This window comes from Pelodiscus sinensis, chromosome 16, assembly GCF_049634645.1.
Source record: "Pelodiscus sinensis isolate JC-2024 chromosome 16, ASM4963464v1, whole genome shotgun sequence".
NCBI lineage: Eukaryota > Metazoa > Chordata > Testudines > Trionychidae > Pelodiscus > Pelodiscus sinensis.
Window position 1 is genome coordinate 5857013 of NC_134726.1, and position 14530 is coordinate 5871542.

The 14530-nt window shown below is 47.0% G+C and overlaps 1 protein-coding gene across 5 annotated transcripts in view; it reads left to right on the top strand.

The window, feature by feature from the left end:
• The window catches only part of UBN1 (ubinuclein 1), a 35382-nt gene extending 21113 nt beyond the window's left edge, over nucleotides 1–14269 (top strand). For 3 of the 5 annotated variants that reach the window (XM_075899227.1, XM_075899230.1, XM_075899228.1), the window contains exons 12-18: nucleotides 125–268; nucleotides 2116–2166; nucleotides 3164–3206; nucleotides 4568–5800; nucleotides 8618–8870; nucleotides 9207–9296; nucleotides 12115–14269. In XM_075899227.1, the coding sequence (XP_075755342.1) occupies nucleotides 125–268; nucleotides 2116–2166; nucleotides 3164–3206; nucleotides 4568–5800; nucleotides 8618–8870; nucleotides 9207–9296; nucleotides 12115–12167 (1867 nt within the window). In that variant the 3' untranslated portion in view covers nucleotides 12168–14269. The remainder of the gene's footprint in view (nucleotides 1–124; nucleotides 269–2115; nucleotides 2167–3163; nucleotides 3207–4567; nucleotides 5801–8617; nucleotides 8871–9206; nucleotides 9297–12114) is intronic. The other 2 variants (XM_075899229.1, XM_075899231.1) reach the window with 2 other exon arrangements.
• The last annotated feature ends 261 nt before the right edge of the window (nucleotides 14270–14530 follow it).

Here is a 14530-nt window from a genome sequence, read left to right on the forward strand (position 1 = left end):
CGATGGTCCATGGTCTGACCCAGAATTGCAGGAGCCTGATAAAATATTTGCTCAGCCCTGGTGAATTGAGTGCACTCTGGGAGAAACTGTGGGTAACCTGCTCTGACATCTACTTGTCCCTCAGGGAGCTGCTTTGCCACGTGGTGAAGATTAAACTGGATGGCTATGAGCTAGAGAAGAACAAGGCTCAGTCTCTGGAGGATTATGTGAAAACCTTTCTCGATGCAGAGGTCAAACCCCTCTGGCCAAAGGGCTGGATGCAGGCCAGGTGAGTCAGAGTGAGGCTGTCAGATACTTTGAGCTCCTCTTGTTCCTTATCTCTAGGTCCCTACCAAATTCATGACCATGCAAACTGTATCACAGACTGGGAAATCTGGTCTCTCTCAGAAATCGGGCGTTTTGTGTGCTTCTACCTATACCATACAGATTTCGCAGAGGAGACTGATGTTTCTCAAATTGGATGTCCTTTCCCAAAAGGGAGTTGCAAGATTATTTTAGGAGGGTCGCAGTATTGTCACTCTTCCTTCTATACTGCCTCCAGAGCTGGGCAGCTGAAGAGCAGCAGCTGTTCGTCAGGCACCCAGCTCTGAAGGCAGTGTCCCGCCAGCAGCAGTGCAGAAGTAAGGATGGCAATGCCACAGCATACGTCCTTCTGTACTGCTGCCTTTAGAGCTAAGTGGCCAGATAATGGGGCTACTGATTGAGGGCACAGTTCTCCAGGTAGCAGGTTTGCCTTCAGAGCTGGGCTCCTGCCACCACCTGTGGCTCTCCAAATCTGAAGGTAGCACTGCTGCCAGCGGCAGCAGCACAGAAGTAAGGCTAGCAATACCACAGTCCTCCCTACAGTAACCTTGCAAACACCCCGCCCGCCCACACACATACACACATCCGTTTTGGGTCAGGATCTTTACAATTACAACACCGTTAAATTTCAGATTTAAATAGCTGAAATCATGAAATGTATAAAATCCTATGTCCATAAAATTGACCAAAAAGCGACCGTGAATTTGGTAGGGCCCTACTTATCTCCGAGGATCTTGCAGTAGCTGGGACATGAGTGAGGCCTCAGTCGTGTTCCCATCTCACAGAAGAAAGACAGCATAAGTGGGATTGAATCTGTGCTCTTCCTTTTCGTCTGCTAGTCTGTTTCCTCCTCACATAGTCCAGTGAGGAAACCAGCATACAAGTGGGGAGCAGAATCACTTTGGTGCCGCTGTCAGCTGTCGTCTTGCTTCTTTTGCTTAATAGCTTAAACAAAGGGCAGTGGTAAACTCCTGCTATGAGGGTTCTTCATCCTTTTGCCTGAAGTAAGTTGGCATGAAAAGGAAAAGTAGGTCAATGCCTTTTATAATCATCATTGACCGGTCTAACTGGACACCTGCATGCCTACGTATTGCAGTTGTACATGGAAGTGAAGTTCTCAAGTGTGTAGACATTTGTAATGTACCATTCGGAAAACATGAGCTGGGCAGTGGGATTGGAAAATGGGTAAGGAAGGTTCCAAAGGGCATTGCTGGATTTGGATACACTATTTGAGGTTTGTGTTTGTAAAACATCAGCCTTTATCTGAGAGTAACAGAAATAGTTCCATTGCCGTATTCCAAATTCCTAATAAATGTTTAAACAATGAACATGTCAATATATAAACAAACATTTCCAGCAGTAGGAGGAGTAAGGTAACAATTGCAATTTCTGACTGAGTGCATGAGAAGTTAGATGTGAAATTTACTAGACAGTGACTATGAACAAAAATTGCTTTTCTCACTTGCTTTCTAAGCACTGAAACAAAACAGTCCGAGTTCACAGGCTAATGGCAGACAAGCAGACAGACAGCAGGCAGGAGAAAAGGAATGAGTACACTATAAATATTATAAACTGTATCAGAGGCACCAGTGTGGGGTGTGGTAGCCAGCTCCCTGTGCATACCAGATCCCACCTGTTCTCCCCCCCGCCCCTCCCAAGCTGCTGCCTCTCATAGGCTCATCAATTAACCGTGTAAATGGCTACCCATTCACATCCTTAATCATGGTACGGTAGAGATCTGTTTCCAGTGATCTCTGTCATTTTAGTGAGTAAGGCTGGAGAAAACTGCTCACTGCTCTCTTTGCTTTCCAGGACTCTGTTCAAGGAGAGCAGGCGTGTGCATGGACACCTGACATCAATTCTGTGAGTATCTTGCAGCACTTGCCTTCCTCTGTAGATACTGTTGTTCAGTGTGAGATTGGTGGCTTGCAAATAAAGTTCTCGTTGTTCATGGTTTACCTCTAAATGAGGCCCCCAGTCTTGCTTGTTCAGCTCTCTCCAGATGTATTGGTTTTGCATGAGCGGAGAGCGCCTCTGGGAAGTAACATAGCTACTATTTGCATATGACTTGGCCTCCAACAATAGATTTGCTGGCATACGTTCACCTTGAGAGTCCCCCAGATAAGAACTTTAACCTGGGCTGAGCTTTCCAAGAGTTTAGTTCAACAGAAGGGGCAATACATATACTACACCCGTGGAGGGAGCATGGTGATAGTTTGTGCTTGGTTCCATCAGTATCCCTCGGTCTGTATTAAATGCAGGCTCTTTCTTGTCTGGATGAAAGAGGGTCTGGGATAAGCATAGTAGTTAAGAGTCATTGTAGGCAAGATGGAAGGATACCAGTTTGCCAGGAAAACCATATAGAGTCCAGCTGAAATGGTGCCTGCCTTAATGTCTGAGAGGACCCTCAGTGACGGTTTATCTGAGGATGCTTCCATGGGACGCCTAGGAGAAATCAGGTAGCATTTGTGGCTAGCGCAGGCTTCTCTCTGCAATCTGTTATCATTTGTTCCTCAGACTTCTGGAATGCATTCATTTCAGTACTGAAGCAACAGCTGCAGCAGGACATGGAGGCTAGTTGCTTTCAGTGATGGTTGAAAAAAAATTTCCACAGTGCTCCGTCTCCTCCCCCACCACCTTTGTGCTCCCACACGCAAGTCAAGGCCTTCATGAGCAGTAGCAAGCCTCATGTGGGTTTGAGTCCTAGCAACCTGAGAAGCTGCCTTTCTTAAAAATCTCAGTGGAGATAAGTTAGTGCACTCCTGTGAACAGCCCCCAATGCATGCCTTAATTGGATTGCTCCCCCAGGCAAGTTCAGTGAGCCCATATGTCTTCTTTCTTTCTTTCTTTCTCCAAACAGGTCCAAGAAGAAAGTTATGGCTCCTCCAAAAGTGAAGGTGAAAGTGAGTTTTGTTGTCTCCCTGCCTCTCAGTGGCTGTACTTACCAGTCTTTGGGTGGGGAGGGACAGTGTTGCTTGTGACATACATGGAGCTATCCCCACGTCAGAGAGGGAGGTTGTTTCCTAGTCTTCACAGGTCAAATCACAGAATCTCAGGGCTGGAAGAGCCCTCAGGAGGTCATCGAGTCCAGCCCCCTCCCCAAGGCAGGACCGACCCCAACTAAATCATCCCAGCCAGATCTTTGTCAAGCCGAGTCTTAAAAACCTCTAGGGCTGGAGGTTCCATCACCTCCCTAGGGAACCCTGCCTTAATACCTGAGAGGATGCTGTCTGTGAGAATGGATGGGGTGGAGGTAAACTCCAGATGTTCCTGGGCATTTGGATACTAACTAAGGATGCAAATGGTCATTTTAAAATTAACTCGTTAAACATTGTTTAATCAGTTAGCCGTGGAGCAGCCCTCCATGTGTGTAGTGCCATGGACTGAGTGGGGCGGGGGAGGGCGAATCTGCCACACCATGGGTGAGGACTGCTCCAGCCAGACCCGGCCAAAGTTAACCAGTTACTGGTAAGCATCATCCACCGAGGGTGATACTTACTGGGTAACCGGTTACCCCTTTACATCCCTGATACTAACTGGATTATGTGTGGAATAGAGATGTAGCAAGCTTTGCAAAGGATACAGCATCAGAACAGGTATAAAGGATCTTGCTTGACAACTCCTGGGGAACACAAATATACACACTCACTAAGTTTCCCCCTAACACTCTTCTCTGAGGAAGTGAAGCATTCAGCAGTGCTTGTAACTTGGGAGGAAAGCTGAAACCAAGCAAATCCTCCACCATCCATCTAGATTCCCCTAAGTCTGTGGGCTCCCAAAATCTGTAGACTTGTTTTACATTTTAACAAGACTTCTCTATTCCTGATCTCCACTGAAATCCAGCAGTTTTCAAATCACTTGCCAGCTGTTGCTTCCATCTATTATAGCCTTAGAATAGGAAATAGTAATGGTTGGCAAATACTGACTTTCTAAAGGCTGTTTCTTCACCCCTTGAGAGCTGAAAAGACAAGGAAACTCCAAGGCAAAAGATTCTTTGGTGGCTGCATGGGGTGGGTGTTCCCTGGACTGGCACTCAGCTGGGTAGTCTGTAGCAGGGCTGGGTGAGTAACTCACTTAAATTGTGCAAGTTTAAAAATAAAAAGGCAACCACCTGTAGGTCTGTACTTGTTGCTTATGGGGTCTGTGGACAAAGCAAGTGACTGAGCTGGGCCTTCCCCAACTTCTGCCATCTGAATGAACAGAACAGGCAGCCTGGTAAAGTCTGTCTCGCCCTGGTGTCTCTCTTTTTGTGACTCTCTTGCAGGAATCCTCTAGCAAGCCAGATAAGAAGATGCCAGTTCCTGTCCCACTGATCCATGCAAGTGGCACGGTTTCTCTGCCGTCAGAGCCCCAGGGAGTGGCTATTGGCATCAGCTCCCAGACTAGAGAACTCTTGTGTCTCAGCGTTGCTCAAGCATCTAGCAGCACTACCACCCCTGCTGCCTTCAGTATGGATGACTCCCTGGATGAGGACTTAATTCGTAACCCAACCTCCTCCCTGGAGGCTGTGTCTAAGGAATTGGCTGTGCTTAACAGCCGAGCCTGCGGGAGCCCGGACTTCACTCTCCCCGGACCCCCAAAGCCTTCTGCAGAGAAGATCTCGAATCTTGCAACTTCAGAGGAGAAACGGAACTTTGCCAAGTCTAGTTCTTCTCCTACCCCGCCCCCTGCTGGTTCTCTACAATCCCCTCTCAATTTCCTGGCTGAGCAGGCCCTGGCATTGGGCCAGTCCGCTCAAGACAAAAAGGCAGAGAGTTACAAAGAGCTGTCCTGCCAAGTCTCTCCCAATAAAATCCTCCCTGATGCACACCAGTCCAAACAGAAGCACCACAGCCTGCAGCGAACGAGTCACGGGCCCCAGACATCCACTCCCTTGCCCGTTGCCCAAGTGAAAGTCTTTCACTCAAGCAGCCAGCAGCAGAAAAGCTTCATGTCCTCAACCCCTTTTGTCAAACTGCAGAGCCCCAAGTCCGTCTCCCCTGTGCCGCCGCGCTCCCTCCTCCAGCCAGTCAAGCCATCGACCAAAGCTCAGGGCTTCCATTCCTCGGCTTCCTCTTCTGCGGGCAGCACTCCAGCCTCCAGCAGCTCCCACAAGAGTCCTGGCTCCTCTACAGCATCCCTAAGCTACACAGGAAAACACTCAACCAGCTCCAGCACATCAGGGCAGACTTACAAATCTCCCTTCATTCCCAGCTCCCTCTCCAAGCACGGGGCTTCCTCCAGCAGCTCCACGTCGGCAGTGTCGGCACACCAGAGCTCCTCGTCTGGGGGCTTGCTGTCAGGTGTGCAGACTCCCTCCCCAGGGCAGGCTCCCAGCCGGTCCTCCCCGAGCTCCATGGTCAAGAAAACCCCCATCTCCCAGAAGCTGACTCTAGTAGCGCCACCTGGTGGTCCAAATGGAGATTCTAGTGGCGGGACTCAGGGGGTAGCCAAGTTACTAACCTCCTCCATAAAGCCAGCTGTGGTTAGTAGCGCCGCATCTTCTACCTCTGTGCCGGTAAGTGTGCTGCTGGGACAGCCTGACCCATGTCACTGTGTGTCTCGATGTTTTGCTAAGATCTGCCTAAGTGAAAGCTCCAAACTAATTTCAGATATTTCTGTGTTATTGTAGCATCTAGGAACTTTTGTAATGAACCCCATTACACTAAATCGGCGTGGGCAAAATACAGCCTGCAGGCCATATCTGGCCCACCAAACGTTTGGATCTGGTACACCGCTCAGTGGGCCCCTCGGGCTAGCGTGTGACACTGTGGGGCATTCACCCCTTGGGGAGAAGAGGGATCTCCATGCGCTGTCCCTGCTCCCAGCCCAATACTTGCCCACACCCTGGAATCCAGCCAATGAGAACTGCAGTTATGGTGCTTGCAGGTGTATGCAGCATGTGGATACCTGCTGCTCCTCTTTCCCCCTCTCCTCTTTCCTGGGGCATTCCGCACAGGCACAGGCACGCGCCTGAGTATGGCTGCTTGGAGCGGTGTGTGGAACCACGACAGTCAGGGAGCTATGCTCCCAGCTTGGAGCTGCCTACATGGCACCCACCTCCTCCTACATTCCAACTGCCTGCCCCACATCACAGTCCCCTCCTGCTCCCAAGCCCTGTATACCTCCTCCTGTATTCCTGCTCCAGGTCACACCGCCCTCCTGCCTCCAAACTCCCTCCCAGACCCTGCACTCCTCTCCCAGGTCAGAATCTTCTTCTGCAACCAGAGCTCCCACTTGCATCCTAATCCCCTAGCCCTAATCACAACTCCTTCTTTCACCCAAACTCCCTCCCAAACCCCACACCCTGTCCTGTACCCTAATCCTCTATTCCAAGCTCCCTCCTGCACCTGACCTTCATCCCAGACCCTAAACCCCCTCCATTAATGTATAAAAGTGTGGCCCATGACAACTTTCCAGACTCTTGGAGTGACCCCCATCAAAAATTATTGCCCATCCCTGCACTAGACACTGTACAATGTCTGAATATAGATTGTCATGCCTTAAGCTGTCTGTTTAGATTCAGGATGTGGCATTTGCTGCAGAATTCACCCTTTGTCACAAATCTGGTGCTCCAGAAAATCTAAGCTTTCATTTTTTATTTATAAAGAATCAAAGTTTTTAGTCCATTATGGGTTATGAAGAAAACCTTCTGAATTGTGACTTGTGTTATGTATTCAGTGCTGTTTGCCTGAATTTGCAAGTAGCCCGAAAGAATAGCTCAAAGAAATGTCCATGTCTACTGTCCCATTGAGCTCTGTAAATGTAAACTCGGACAGCCAGCCAGATACATTTCCAGGATGGTTAAAAATAGTGATTTTTATTTTTAAAAAAATCAACACAAGACACACTTCTGATTTCCAATGTTCATATTGCTGATTCTTTACTTTCTTCCCATTTTACAATTTTAAATGGTCAATATCAGTGTTTTGTATTTTTTTCAACTTCCTGTTAGATTTTTAGATTTTACATAGAAGTTTTTATTAATGATGCTTGTTTCCACACACTTGCCAGTAATTTTTTTAGTAGGCTGGCCTGCATCCTGGCTCAGTCCCAGCTTGCTCCAGGTCTGGAACCTACCCTTGCTGCAACTCTTCATTTAAAGTGTGTTAGGAACCAGGCGAGCAGGCAGCCCAGCCCAGCTCACTTCTGGCTTGCACCGGGTCCAGGAGCTCAGACCACCATCCCCATCCCTGGACAGGGGCTGCTGACACTCCGTGCTGCTGCCTCTGTATCAGAAGCAGCAGCACCGGGCGACAGGCAGCTGGTCTGTGAAGGGAGCTGGTTTTTAAACTGGCTCCTCTCATGGACCAGCTCCCACCTGGCATCCCACCGATAAGAATTCATGAGGTTAATCAACTACTCTATTAACCGATATTTAATACCCCTAGTCTGAATAATTTGTTGTTTTTAACACTGAATCCAGCTTTACTTTGAAATATCAAACTGGAATAACCTATGCTAGGAACAGTATTGTCAATAAAAACTGCAGCCACACTTGACTGGCAAAGCCCTCCTAGCATACTAGTCAGTTCTACTGGCAAAACTCTAGTCGAGGTCCAAGAGAACTTTTTAAATAAAAATGCAATTTTAGACCCTAATGATTAATTTTAAGCATGTGGGTAGTTTTCCCAAAATCAGTGGGACCTCACTGCCCAGAAGAAAGCTTATATATTCTAGATGCCTTCATGTAAAGATCAACGTGAAGTCAGCCATTCATATGTACACTTTTTGCATAACGCAGAATGGGCTAAGGGGGGGGGGTCACAAAGCAATTAAAAGGGAGCACATTTTAAATGGACTGAACAATTTGTTTTCGCCATTTCTAATCAAGCTGTAGAACTCTAGTGGGACACATTGCTAAACTCTTAGTCTGAGAAGGATTAATTGAAGAACAAGGCATGTGAACCAAGAATAGTCTGTTACACTGATAGGATAAGGATATGAGGTTATTGGTAATGAGTTCCCATGCTTCAGGACATAAGCCAGCAAATGGCCTGGGGTAAGAAACTTCCCATGTGGCAACGTTTGTGTAGGACTGTCCATCATGGAAGTGGTGCACCTTCTTCTGAAGGCTGCATTCACAGCTGCAGACAGGCTTCCAGACTAGATGGACCACTGGGCTGGGCCAGTGTGGGAGTTCTGGTCCTAGAAATGGAGTGCTGGTTTGTTTGCATTATGGAGCTGGACTTCTGGCATCTGGCAGACAGATGTTCTATGTATGGGGGAGGAGGCTTTGGGCGCGGAGGGGGTCAGGGCTCCCCATGTCCAGTGGGAAGGCTGATGAGGTACCGTTGTGTTTCCATTTTACTGATTTGTGCTGTTTCATCCCCAGAAAGGAACCAGTGGAGCTGTGCTGTTGACCAGTTCCCCTTCCTTAAGTGTACTGTCTCCATCCTACAAGTCCAGCAGTCCAAAGCTGCCGGGTGCCCTGAGCTCCGCCCCGCTGGGGATTATTGCTCCCATCCATTCCTTCCCTCTTCACGTCATCTCCTTCAGCTCAGACTCCTCCCCCAAAGCAGGAGTATCCAAGGATGCAATTGTCACGGGACCTGCCCCAGGAACGTTCCACCATGGCCTCAGCCACAGTGAGTGCTTTCCCCGTGTGTGTTTCTCATGCCTGTGCTTAGAATTGCAAGGCCCCAGGACGGCACTGCGTTAGACCATTGCATATGAGCTTCTCATGTTGTTGCTTTGTGCTTGTAGTTCATGTGTTTGTGTCTTAAACCGGTGGTTTTGGAGGCCCTCGGGCATGTACCTGTAGCTAGCCATTCCTGGCCATCCCTGTCTTCCATTGTTCAGCAGAACTAGTATTGGAGGCAAAGCTATAAGTTCTAACAGCTGCAGCTCCTCTGCTTGTTTCCGTCCTCAGTGTACATTTGTTCTCTCCCCTCCCTCCCTCCTTTCTTTGTTTTTCTCTCTAGGTCTTCTGGCTGGCTTGCACTCCAGCCCGCACCATGCAGCACAACTCCCACACTCTGCCCTGTCCACCCATTTACCGCAGAGTTTGCCAGGTAACTTGTCAGATGGTCTTGTTTGTTGTGTGCCTTGTGAGTTGTCCTCCGCCTTGATGGATGCCTCGTCTCGGGGTGAAAACACCACCACCTTCGATGTTGTCTTTACTGGTGTAGTCTTTGTTGATGCTCCATTTCACTAGCCTCATGAGGTTTATGGTCCTTAACATCCTTTACATTTGCTGACCAGATGGTAGAAATCTTCCATTTCGGAAAGACTCCCTCCCCCAGGTGCTTTGGGGGATTTCTGAGCATCTCAGGTGGTTTGGTTCTATTCTTGGTGCATGATAAAGGGTCACGCCACCAGGGTTAAGAGCTTTATGTGATTTTGCATAACTTGTTAGTAGTGTCTTGGATTAAAAATGCTAATTGCATAGAGGATTGTCACCTTGTGGCTCGGCACGCTTTGGCTCACTACCTGCAGCAAGGTACGCTGCTCCCATGCATATCGTGCTAGTTAGCTGTCTCTCCTTCAGCCACAGCTGGTATTAGCCACTTGACTTTTTTGGGAGTAAGTTTGTGACACCCCAGTTTGATATCTTCAGAACCAGCACAAACCATAGGAGATCTGTGAGGAGCTGGTGACTTTTCTTTCTCTGTCGGTTTCTAATTAGAACAATAGCTGCTGCTGTTTGTGTGGCACATGATAAAGCCACCTACCAGCAGTAGCTTTTTCTGGGTCTGGAAACAGGTGCTTATAGACTCAAGACCCAACTGTAGAGTGCTGTGCACACTTCCCCATGCAACACTGCAAGTGGAGATCAGTCCTGACTGATGGCAGCTCCTGCTTTTTTAATCCTGGCCAATGCACCACAAAGCTCTAGGCATGCAGTTCAGTCCTGCTGCTGCATTTCACACTTGAGCAATGTGCTACATGCAGGGGTGAGGGAGCAGCTTATTTGTGGTATGGCAAGGGCACTGGGCGTGGCTGACCCTCTTGCCTACTAATGTAGGGTAGTATCATGTAATCTATCCCCAAGGAACGTGTTCCTCTGCAGAGCAAAGGGTATGGGCACTGCATTAATCAGAACTCACAGCATTCCTTTCCCCCACTCCGTCACCCCAGTGCTGCCTGAAATACGGTTTCGCTCCAGTCAATACACCATAGAGAAATAGATGCGGAGCAGCAGAGAACAGGGCCTACCTGCAGTGACTAGGTACATGAAACCAGTAAGTTGTGTTTGTGTAGATATGGAGATTAAAACCTTTTGCTTTATGTTGTGATGATAAAACTACATCTTCTAAGGAGCAAGATGGTTCTTGTTTTTTAATTAAGTCTTAGCAACACACAGAGTATATTTTCATACAAAGAGATCTTCTCTTTATCAAAGGAGAATTGGTGACTTGATCATGTTCTTACACATAGCTACATGTAGAGAAGGTTTCTGGTAGTAAGCCTTCAGCAGAAGGGCCTAATGAGATCCAGTGGCCAGAGCTGAAACTAGACACACTCCTACTAGTAATAGGGGGCACACCTTTTAATTGTGAGGAATTAACCACTGGGACAATTTACTTAGGGATATGGTGGATTCCTCATCACCTTGATGTCTTTAAATAAACATATATTCTCTAGCTGAACCAGAAGTTATGGTCTTGGTGCTGAAATCTCTTGGTAAAATTCTAATGGTTGTATGCAAGCAGTCAAAGTAAGTGATTGTAAGGGTTCCTTCGGGCTTTCAAGTCTATATGTGGTGAAATAAACTATGGCTGACTATATGGAAATGAATCTCCTTTGTGTAGGAGAATTACACCTCCTAAGATTGTTTCAGGGTAAGGGAGATGTAGCTAGCTGACAGCTGGGTAGCCTGCAGTATGTTTGGATGTCCTGTCAGTGCTGGGAAATGAGGGCATCTTAAAGTGTGTGTAGTAGCTGTCCAAAATATCTGAGCAAATGGCATGCAGTCTGTTTGCCATGCTGCCATCAATTTGTTTGTTGATTGGATTGCACAAGGTATTTTTCTTCTACTGCTTGTTCTAACCTCACTTGCCTCTTGTTTTGAAAAAATCCACGTCACAAGTCAACTCTAGAACCAGCAAAACCATCTCTGCCTTGGAGTGAGAAGCACTAGAACAGTATAAACTGTTAGTCCCCCATGCCCAATACCACTTCTGCCATGCTATGCATTTCAAAGATACCAGTTCACGCAGTCTAGTTTGATATTAGCGTAATCGTGATTAGAAACTTTCTGCTTTCTTCAGCTCTCTGGCTCTCTCCTCACTTCTCTTCTGTGATGTCCCTTCTCCTTGTTCTACTTTCTCCTGCTCCTCTCCCATACCTTTGGTATTTCAGTTTTTGCTACTGGTGGTGCAATGAGTATCTTTGGGAGTGAGGGAAGTCCAAAAAGATTAATTCATGGCAGTTAGTGGGTCTCTACGGCTTAAATGAATCTTTTCCTGTTTAAACTTCTCTTCAGACTCTCAACAACTACAATTTCCTTGTTCTCTGGGTAATCAGTAAAATCATGTATTTGTTAGCCATGGAAAAGGGCACTTGCGAGTTTGGTCTGATAAGGTGAGAATAGCTTGCTTGACTAGCCAACAGCTCCCTCCTCCCAGCTACCTGTATGTATTGCCCTTGGTGATGATTAGGCTAGAAGGTCTCCTGCCTCTTGAGACCATGTAATATACAGGCACAATGAAGACCACTGCCAGTTACCACATGCCCATGAAAAAATCTCTTCCCCTAGTATCTTCTAGTCTGAATCCTTGGTGACTCAATAGCTTTAACGTGTGATGGGATCTTGGTGCCCCTAGCTGTGCACAGAACCCTACTGCTGAAGTTGAAACCTTTTCCTTTCTTGTTTTGCTTCTCCTTCAGATGCATCTCAGCTTCATGGCAAAGGGTCCAACGTGCAGCAGCGAAAATTGTGACATCTGCATGAGGGGAAGCTATTTCAAGCCCAGGACAAACCAAGAGGAATGAGCCATGAAGACTGGATGCAGATGGCCCGTTTTCCACCTGCTCTTTGTTTTCTTTTCCTGACAGCAGCTGGAGAAACCTGAGTTGAGTGAAGAGCTCATTGGCACTTTTGATCAGTGGCGTCCAGAGAGGAGCCCTGCAGGAAGCAAGCCACCTTGTGCTGCACCCTGTGAGAGAAGCACTTACAGCACTGTTTCACTGCTTACGGTGCTCGCACAACGGTGGCACTGGCAAGCACTAGAACTTGTGGGGAACCACTGCTGGGGCGTCTTTCTTTCAAAAAGTCAAGCGCCCTGGTGGATTCCCCCCACCTGTGTCTAAATCTGCCAAGTACCTCTGAATTCAGTTACCTCCTTGGTTCCCCAGGAGAGAGTCTCTGAAAGGTGCTTATTCCTGCTTTGGATTTACTTGGATAACTCAAGCACTGCAAGTGCATTTCAAAGACATGGACTCTTCTAATTTTTCAATTGTACTATAAAGCAGTGCTCAAGTTAGCGGGAGAACTTAGCACTTCCTTTATGGCGACTCTCATGAATCACCTGATAGTCCCTTCTCAAGGAGGATGAAGACTCTTAGAGAGACATTTCTAGATGCACTCATGGACACTGAAACGATTCTACATTTGTATTTCCTCTCAAGGGATTTTTTGTGTGTGCTCAGTTTTCTCATTACCATTGAATGCATTGGATCGATTGGAACACTTCTCAGCATGTCACATGTATAGGAAGACGTAATTCCAGTGCCTTTTATGGTGGAGCAAGAATGGACTTAACACCCGTTTTGCCCCTTTTTTTGTGTGCGCGCCTCAGTTCTTTTTTTAATCACTCTCTATTTAAGATGTATTCTCTTTTTATTTAATAGACCTTTTTATGGTTGCACATCAAAAGCTGCACTGTCTGGATTTAAATAGTGACTTGGTTACTTTAAATCCAGTACCAAATCCAGCAAGGCCACCAGTTCTTATCTGAGTTTGTGCAAGTGGGTTCCAGACCCTCCCCTAAAGCCATTCTTTACTAGGGTCTTCAAAAATGAGCTCTCTGGTGATCTAGATTAACAAAGGTCACGGATACTCCAGTGAATATTGCTCCCCTTGATGACTTCTGCACTAAAACCACTTACTTGTCAGAGCTACAGCAGTGGGGCTCTACTAGGATCTGAGTGTGTATTTTTTTTGCTTTAGCCCTGTAAGCTGATCTCAGTCTGTCTGCGCGTCCCTTTTGACATGCGTGCATAAGGGGCAGTTGGTAGTTCTGAGATTGTAAGCCCCATTGACTTGTAGTTGTGGTGTTGTGATCTCCTTCTTTTCAGGTCACCTTTTAACCAGGTCTAATGTATCTGGACTTCAGAGATAATAGCACCGCTCCATAAGTTACTCATTGGTATGTCACGTAAAAACTTGCAGAATTCCTTCCTGTGATTTGGGAAGGGGGGGAGGGGTACTGAAATCAAGTATGCCAGCAAATAGTAGCTCCAGTTTTCTGTATTTTAAGTAAGACCCAAGACGCATGTTTGGAAGTGGAACTGATAAAGGACTTCTCAAGATCACTTCACTGTTCATATTTTTTTTAAAAATGCAGCTCAGAATTCAAATTTGTTTACAAAAAAGAAAATATTTCTAAGTTGTAGCAAAAGAGCCAAAGACAGAATTTGCATTAAGATAAAGTACAGCAGTTATCGATGGACTCTGAACAGTGGATGTTGCATGGTTCCTATTTCGGGCCTGATCCCGAAAGGTGCTGGGCACCTTCAACTTCCACTGATGCCAGTGGCAGCTGAAAGGGCAGTCCAACACCTGGCAGGATCCCAGCCCTTAATGGGCAACGCAAGGTACTGGTTCCACTCCCTCTCTTTGCTTTCACTTCGGTGTTTCTGCTGGGATGCACCTTCGCATGTCGCAGCTGGAACGGAATGCCCTTGTTTTAGGAGTTTAGCGAAGCCTCTTGCCTCAGGGAATTGTGTATTCGGTGGAAATTCTGTGGGATTTTTTTTTCTTTACATGATGTAATGAACGAGTGAATGAATTAAACGGCCGTGGCAAGGCAGAAGTATGGAATGAGATCACAAGCCGTGGGGAGCAGAACATCTGGGATCTCTGCCTTGACTAGGCAACCTTTGCTATTTTCTTTAAGGTGGGGGCCGAGCCTCCCACCGGCACTTACTAAGTATGGCAGTTTCTGTTGTGTGTACGAGCTGCAATTGGCTTTATTTTTGTTGTGAGTGTGGGACTTTCTAGAGGACAATGATGGGGATGGTATGAAAACTGTCCATCTTGTACAGAGCAACTGAATAAATTGTTTCAAAGTTTCCAAAATGC